Source organism: Heterodontus francisci, chromosome 29, assembly GCF_036365525.1.
Source record: "Heterodontus francisci isolate sHetFra1 chromosome 29, sHetFra1.hap1, whole genome shotgun sequence".
Lineage (NCBI taxonomy): Eukaryota > Metazoa > Chordata > Chondrichthyes > Heterodontiformes > Heterodontidae > Heterodontus > Heterodontus francisci.
In genome coordinates this window covers 20214611-20223359 of record NC_090399.1, presented here as the reverse complement: position 1 = coordinate 20223359, position 8749 = coordinate 20214611, and the positions used below count along the sequence as shown (strand labels likewise).

The following is an 8749-nucleotide window of genomic DNA, read 5'->3' as shown; positions in this document are numbered from 1 at the left end:
GGGAAATTATTTCTGCAGGAATCCCGCTGGTTATCCCATCCATATTGAGAATGAAGATTAGACCATCGTCTGTGGGATTTCCAAACGACAGAAAGTTAAAAAAAAACTGGAAACGCAGGTTCTGCAAGGGGAAAAGAAAAGACTTGTCGAGAGCGCTGGAAGGTTTCCCACCTGTCGTTTTTCAGTTAGTGACAGGGCCTCAGTGTGACAGTGGACTTGTTGCCAAGTCAACCGTGCCTCCTTTTGGTGAAAAGGATTTTCCTTCTGGGGGTCGGGAACCCGACGTCGGGAGAACGTTGGGGTGCCAACCCTGCACCGTGTTGAGGTAGCCACCAGATCCGTTTTATTCATTGCCTTTGTAAAAGATTCACTATTAATGAGAGAATAGAATGTCTTACATGATCAGCCTGATTGAGCTTGTAAGCATTGCCAAGAATTTTCACAGTTTTGCGTGGAGACACGCTGAGGTCAGCTGGAGCACAGCTTAAATGGAGACTGAAGAAACTTCCTCTACTTTGCTGCAACCCATTTCTTCGGTTGAAATCTCAGAAGAGCAATACATACTGCATCAATTTGATATTGTTTTACAAACTAACTATCAGTACCATGGCGTCTCCGAGTGGCACACATCCGCTCGGACCTCTCCCTTCACTCCGATCCCGTTCCAAATCCTCAACATCAAGTAAAGGCCACAAGTCAGGTGTGTGAGGGAATATAGACCAATCGACAGGATGGGTGCAGGAACTATATAACTCAAGAAGCTCGATCTCATACGGGACAGAGCAGTTCCCTTCATCAGTGCCCATGTCCCTGAGCTCAGTGTCCTTCCCTCTGCAGCTGACACACGATGGTTCCTGAAAATACAGTTTATCGGATGCACTGCAGCAAGCCATCAAGTTTAATTCGACAGGACCTTCCTCACCTGTAACCTCTCCCACCGAGAAGCACAGGGACAAAATGTCATTGGAACATCATCATTTGTAAGTCACATACCATTCTAGCTTAGACATATGTCACAATTTGTTCATGGTCGCTGTATCTGTATCCTGGGATTCCCTTCCTGGCATCATCGCTGCTGCACCATCAGAAGGAGAGCAGCAGGTAAAATTGAAGGCTGGCCATCACATCCTCAGGGCTGCAAGGAATTGGCCAGACATGAAGTCTTGCCAGCAGAAGAAAGCAAATCAATTACCACACGAAAAAATGAATTTCATAGAAATTGCAACACGAAAGCAGGTCGTTGGGGCAGATCAACCCATGTCTGTATTTGTCATCTACATAAGCAATAGTTTTAATCATATCTGGTCGCACTGCTCCAATATTACTTTATTCATTGGTCTTTAAACATCATATCAAACCCGTTAAAGTTGTCACAGTCTCTGCTTCAATCAATAACTCCAAAAATCCAAGTCACAGCTTCACAATTCTAGGTGTCACAAAGTTTCTTCTATTCTCTGTCCTAAATCTCTTTCATTTACTCTCAAGATCTATGTTCACTGCTGATAGACCCATCAATCGTTGCATCTATCTATTCTGCTCCAGGCTTTCATTACTGCAACTATCTCTATTAATTCAGCCTGAAATCTCTTCTCTTCTGATTGAGAACGAACTCATTTTTCATATTTGGATTTATTCATGTCCGACATCTTGCTAGTGAGTTTACTACGCTGTGTCCTCACTATTACATCCAAATTGGCCAACAGTGTTGAGTCCAAAAGAGCACAAAATACTGCGGGTTTGGTCTCACAAAAGTCTGGGAGAGATTCACCACTAAATCTCGATATATATATTCCATAACACCTGCCATCAAACACAATATCCCATTGTATTTCATGGTGATCTGACTCTTGAGGTGCTGTTTTAGATAGAATCCTGATTGATAAGGGAGTCAGCGTTACATCAGGTAGACAGGAAATTTGAGGCCATAACCAGATCTGCCATGATCTTATCAAATGGCGGAGAAGGCTTGAAGGAACGATTGGCCCACTCCTGCTCCAAATTCGGATGTCAGTGTGTTGAAAGATCTTTATTATTTGAACCTGTCAAGGCGCTCTGCTATGTCACATCATCCTCCAATTCGGCATTCAAAGTGCGTGGACATTAATAACCGGATAAACAAACGTAACCAGAGATTCTGAAGGGGATGACTCTGCCTCCTCAACTTGTTCAAATTCTTATTGGAATCTATAAATCAAGTGGACTCTTCCAAACTGTGGGATGTGTTGCCCTTAGAACTTTAAAAGACATTGTGCAAAGTTGCAAAGAAAATGCCAGGCAATTAATTGAAGTTTGATTTCACTTACTTTATTCAACAATTATTTAAATAATTTAACAATGAGATAATACGGATATTTCACCATATTTTTGATCTCCGCTCTGAATCTCCTCTGTGTCAGTGCATAAATACAAGTGTTTGTACAGGAGCTGGTGCACATCAACAGAAATGTGATTCTAATTGCCAAATAAAGTGAGTTTGAACCTTGGAAATCGAGTGTCTGTGTGACACCGACACAAATGTGTATTACGGTAATAGGGGCCGACAACACAATAAAAGTGCCCGAGATAGCAAAGAGTAGAATGATGGATGTTCTTCTGTTCTTCATCTCGGGATCACTGCCGGTTTTTCCATTGTTGTTGCTCTTCAGGGCTTTGCGAGCTCTACTGGCTAATAAAATGTGCCTGACGGTGAGAGAGTTCAACAGCAGCAGCAAAGGAATTGGAAGTAATGCATTTGAGAGGATGGTAATCCATTGGTGAATCTTCCATGCGGGTGAAGTAAAATATCCTGTGACGGTGCGGCAGCCCCACTGTATATTGTTGAGAGTATAATCGGGTTCATAGCGGAAAGGCATGGGAATATTGATCAAAATGTTGAGCACACACATGGTCGTTATAACCGTGGTGGCTGTCCTTTCGGTGCAATATCTTGATTTCAATTTCTGGCAACAAATTGCGACAAAACGGTCAAAGGTGAACGACAGTGTGAACCAGATAGAGAGCTGAATGCTAAACCCTTGCATGAAGACAGTAAAACGACACGCGGAAGTGTAGTTCAGCAATGAATCTGGAAAATGATACTTGATGATTTGGCTCACAATAACATTAAAGATAAGGACCATGAGGTCTCCCACGGCCATGGCCATCATATAACGAGTGATTCCTTTGGAAAGACCGCAGTTCCTTTGGAAAAGAACCAAAACTGACAGCAGGTTCGCTGGGAGAAATGCAAAAACAGGAAATTTAACAAAACATTGAACAGAGATGTACACCGACAGCAAGTTGGAAATCTGGTTTGATTAGAGATACAGCACTGAAACAGGCCCTTCGGCCCACCGAGTCTGTGCCGAACATCAACCACCCATTTATACTAATCCTACACTAATCCCATATTCCTACCAAACATCCCCACCTGTCCCTATATTTCCCTACCACCTACCTATACTAGTGACAATTTGTAATGTCCAATTTACCTATCAACCTGCAAGTCTTTTGGCTTGTGGGAGGAAACCGGAGCACCCGGAGAAAACCCACGCAGACACAGGGAGAACTTGCAAACTCCACACAGGCAGTACCCGAAATCGAACCCGGGTCCCTGGAGCTATGAGGCTGCGGTGCTAACCACTGCGCCACTGTGCCGCCCACAGTGCCGGTGTTCAGCATCATAAGGCTGAGAGTTGTGGGGTGGAGGAACCGGGGGTAATTTTAACCATGTGTGACCGGGTCAAATAGCGGTATCTAATTGGCCATCCATTTTTTTTCCATGGAAGTCATTGGAAGAGAGTAACAGGCTGAATGAACAAGGGGCGGAGAATTCAATATTACCCATTGCACAATATAGCTAATAGTTAACCTGGATTGGAATAAATTGTCACGTAGCAGCTGCTGCAAACTTCCCCATCTTCTTGCCAGACATTTTTTCCCTGCGGTAACTTCATGATATTCTAATATGAAACCATTAATGGGAGCCATTTGGAAGTAACTTGCTGGGCCGGATGCTGACGGATTCTATGGGATGCTCGTTCCGCCCAATGTTGTTCACAGTGACTTCAATAGAGAAGAGAATCGGGCGACAGGTAAAATCAGAGTTGTATCCACTGCCATCAGTTTTTTACGGTTCGATTCAGTTAAAACATATAAACATTCCTTGCCTATTACTGATTAATGCTGTTTTATCTCCCTTTCTATGCAAATAGAAACATTGGGAACATTTTTAACTTTCATTGCCGTGCAAAGCAAAACAAAAGCAATTGATATCAAATGGGCCCCGTGTTTTACAGCCCTTCCATTTTTCTTGCGCATTGATGTTAATACAAAGTGAAAATTACCCCATACGTGAATAGTTCGAGATTTAATTCAACATTTAGCAGTATGACGATTGTATCCAGCTGAACCAGTACTGCATTTTTATTAAAATTAAATCAGTTATTTTTTAACGTCTCATAAAAAGATGATTTTAAGAATGAGGAAAGGCAATATAAAATAATGGATAAACAATTCTAAAGAAGGTTCAGGAGCAGAAGGTTCTGGCGGGGATGTGGGGGACGGGTGTATGAGCACAAATCGTTGAAGGTGACAGGGCAGGTTGAGAAATTGGTTAATAAGGAATACGGATCCTGGGCTTTATAGATCGTGGCAGAGAGTAGAAAAGCAAGGAAGTTAATGTCGGGCCATTATAAAACACTGGCTCGGCCTCAGCTGGAGTATTCTATACAATTCTGGGCACCACACTTTAGGAAGGACGTGAAAGCATTGAAGAGAGTGCAGAAAATATTTACAAAATGGTCTGGGGATGAGGGACTTCATTTACTGCTCTGTTGGGACTATTCTGCTCAAAGAAGAGATAATTGAGAGGAGATTTGAGAGGTGCAATATTGAGAGGTATTCAAAATCATGAGGGGACTGGATAGAATAGATAGAGAGAAACTGTTCCCATTGGCGGGAGGGTCGAATTTCAGAGGACTCCGATTTAAGGCGTTTGGTGAAAGAATCAAAGGGGAGGAAAAGTTATCTTCCGCAGTGAATGGTTCGGATCTGGAATCCACTGCCTGAGAGTGTGGTGAAGGCAGATTGAATTGTGGCTTTCAAAAGGGAATTGAATATTTATCTGAAGAGAAAAATGCTGGGCTCGGGGGGAAAGACAGGGGAATGGGATGAGCTGTGCTGCACTCCCTGAGAACTGGCATGGACACGACGTGATGAATGGTTTCCTTCTGTGCTGTAACAATTCTATAATTCGACAATATCGCATCACTTCATCAATATTGCACCGAAATGGCAGCTTACAGTCTGAACTCAACTCACTGAAATGGGAGGGAAACGCAAGATTATCCGACTCAAAGCAGAGATTTCGACCGACAGAGCCACAGCTCAGTACAAATGACACAGGGTCCATTTTCACTTTGTAATGCGGAGGGATTGACTGCCTGCCCAGTGATATAGAACAGGACTGAGCCATTAACATAAACATCAAAGGGAACGAAAATCGGACGAACTCATCAATGGGCGAGCGATCGAATGCTCGACTTTACCACCTGGCTAATGCAAATTACCGTCACAAAGGCAACAACAACAATAACAAAAACACACAGGGAAAATAATAATGCAGTTTAGCAATGGTGCACTAAATCTTTCAGGGTAGTTTGGAATTACTTACCAGGAATGCCAATAACTGCGAGAATCGGAAAGAACATTTCTATTGGAAGTGCCTGTCGTCCCATTTTCTCCAAAAACTAGGAGCGGTTGATCCGAGGCAATGCACTGAAACAACCTCATTTATACACGAGCCAATCGTCCAGTGAGAGAGTGAGGTCACAGAACTGGTGTCATTAGCTAGATGCTTTCAAACAAACAAGTTACTACATCTCTTCATAAACCAGCAATTAACGTGAACTCCCCAATCCCCAGAGAATTAAAAACAGTGTGCAATCTCAGACTGAAAAAATCCTCGCCTCTGAGACTCTTGCTCCGTTGCTGCTTTTTGATTGCAGCAGCTCAGCGTTCATGGGACATTGGGTTTCGGTTGAACCGAGAAGTGAATATAGACCGACAAGTTTCATCGTCTTAATGTTGTCAAACTCCAGCTTTTCGTCAATGCATCAGACGTTCAAACCCTCGTTCATGCCTTTGACACCAGCAGAGCTAAGTGGGGTAATTTCGACTTTGTTGGAAAATTAAATCAGGAGAGCTTCTTCCCGAGTGGTGCAGTCCGTACCACAGGTTTTACACAATGGTCTAACGGCAAAGCTACGCCGATTATTGCTGTCCAAGTTCCGATTAGCCACCCTCCCTGAACTTCCGCCTATTCTCTCTTTCTATCCCTGTGACCTGCTCCATGCCTAACATCCCAACTGTCCTCCCTCTTCAATTACGACCTCTTCAGCAAAGACTCCCCATTCGATCCCCTCTTGCTGTCAAACCTGGAGCCACAGACACCCGCTCTGTGGAATTGCTGCTCTAAACCGCTCCACCTTACTATCCCTCAACTGCTTCAAACAGTCCCTAACACCCACCTTTTTGACCAATCCTATTCTCAGAATTACTCTTGGTTCAATATCTATTATTATTTGATTCGGCCTCTCTGAAGTGCTTTGTGATGGTTTTCTGCATTAAACATGCCATACAAGTACACGGGAGTGGATATTGACAAAGCAGGTGGCATTGCATTGGTGGCTCGTTACACGCCCCTGCCGATATTCAATCTACTTGACTTCAATAGCACTGAATATCGGCATCTGGAAGAAAAGGCAGCAAAAGTGGTTCTGCCTGGTTTGTGCCCCGCAGGTCGTTGTTGATGTCTGTATTGTAAGAAGCAGTTTAACTGTAGCGCAGGCTGTCTTTGATGCATTACGAAAAAGGAATAATATAAATCAGCAGGAATACAAGGTGGATCTGCTATTTCCCTAAAGCAGTCTATATATCGACAGGATAATAGTTTGCCTTTGGCATGAAAGCAATGTGGGTGGCATGGAATCGAGTGCCCTTTATGCGCCCCTTCCAATACTCAGTTCCGTTGACTTCAATTGTCTCACTCCATTCTCGACATTAAGGTGTTAAAACCGTTCTGAATGATACATACACACGCCCACCCCACCCCTCACAAACACACACACCCCCCACCCCCTCACCCCCTCTCCAACATCTGGAGCTGGATTTTTCCATGCTCTCTGTCATTGTGTGTCGAATCGCAGGCAGGCTGCCCAAAGCACTGGAAAAGCCCTGGTAAATAGGAAGCAGTTTTTGAATGTTGACTGTGTCCTCGAAATCTTCAGCTGTGCTCTTTAAGATGTTAGCTCTTCCTGCAGAAAGCCCCTTACTAACCATCCTATCCCGCTACCCATTTTCCATTCTCTGCTGCTCCTTGAGTCGAACAGTCCATAACCATCTTGCATACCAACTAAAGTACTGGCAATGCAAGTCTCTGAGCTGATGCTTGCGGAAGTAACCGTGGGTGCTTCCGCATGATCACAAGTGCAACCCATTTCCCACACCTCAGGTTCTGGGCACATTCCATTGCCCTGAAATAGAACAGAAGGTCAAGAATTAGTATTTAGGGTTGAGGTCAAGCAAAGACTGATGAGCGTCAGCTGAAAGCAGCTGAATTTTCCTATGCATTGTGTGTCAGTGTGAGATTTCGTTCAGAACGGGCACACTGTAAATTAGAGAAGAAACCTGCAGGATGTGTCCTCCAGCCTCAACACTCATCTTTATTTGCAAGACCTCTTCCTCGATTAGTGAGTGATAGGGCCTTAATGGGCGCTCTCACTCCTCGTGAAGGAGGTGATTCGGCCCATCATGCCCGTGCCTACTCTCTGCAAGAGCAATTTATCTAGTCCCACATCCGGTCCTTTCCCCCTCTACTCCCATTTCATTTCCCTTCAAGTATTTATCCTATTTCCTTTTGAAAGACACGATTGAATTTGATAGGTGGTATAGGTCAATAAAGATTGCACAAGACTTTGAGAGCCTGAGGGAAGTAATTCTGATGGAAGATTTGAAACACAGTATTCGTTCAGGAATAAGTTTCCAAATGAAACAACATGGGGGAGTTCGCGGCAGAGTGTTAATGTTATTAAACTAGTATTCCAGAGCACAAACTAAAAATCTGGTGAGATGGGATCGAATCCCACCATAGGAGAAGGTGAAGTTTGAATTTTCTTCACAATTCTGGAATTAAAAAGCTAGTCTAATTGTGACCATGAAACCATTGTCGATTGTTATAAAAACCCATCTGTTTAACTAATGTCCTTTTCGGAAGGAAATCTGCCATCCTTACGTGGTCTGACCTCCATCTGACTCCAGACACAAAAAAGCATTTTGAAATGGCCTCGCAAGCCACTCAGTTCAAAGGCATTTCGGGATGGGCAATAAATGTTGGCCTAGCCAGCAACGCCCACATCCCACAAACAAATTTTAAAAAATGAAGTTTGTAAAATAAAGGAAGCCGCAGTAGTAGCACATGATTATGAATTGATTCACAAAGCAGTTGTCACAGGCCTCAATTTGGAAACTTTCAGAGAAATTGGAAAGAAAAGACTTTTGATAATGAAAGGAAATCTGCTTTTATTGAGATAGGTGGCAAAGGTAAAGATATAGGCTGTGGATCCCAACCATTTGACATGTGTGGCATGTCTTACAATAGTGAACCACATCCTGATGCAGCTTTGCTAGTAACAATATGTCATTACCCTAACCTGAGTTTTTGGAAAACACAAATGACCTGTGACTGGGATTTCATTGGCAATTCTCTAAA

At 43.4% G+C, this 8749-nt stretch overlaps 1 protein-coding gene across 1 annotated transcript; it reads right to left on the bottom strand.

Moving 5' to 3' along the window:
- Positions 1-2315: 2315 nt before the first annotated feature.
- Positions 2316-5717, bottom strand: LOC137345966 (probable G-protein coupled receptor 139). The gene is made up of 2 exons (XM_068009226.1): positions 5650-5717; positions 2316-3180 (listed from the first exon to the last, which is right to left on the bottom strand). Exons 1-2 carry the CDS (start codon positions 5715-5717, stop codon positions 2316-2318), a joined length of 933 nt encoding a protein of 310 aa, XP_067865327.1.
- Between the last annotated feature and the right edge of the window lie 3032 nt (positions 5718-8749).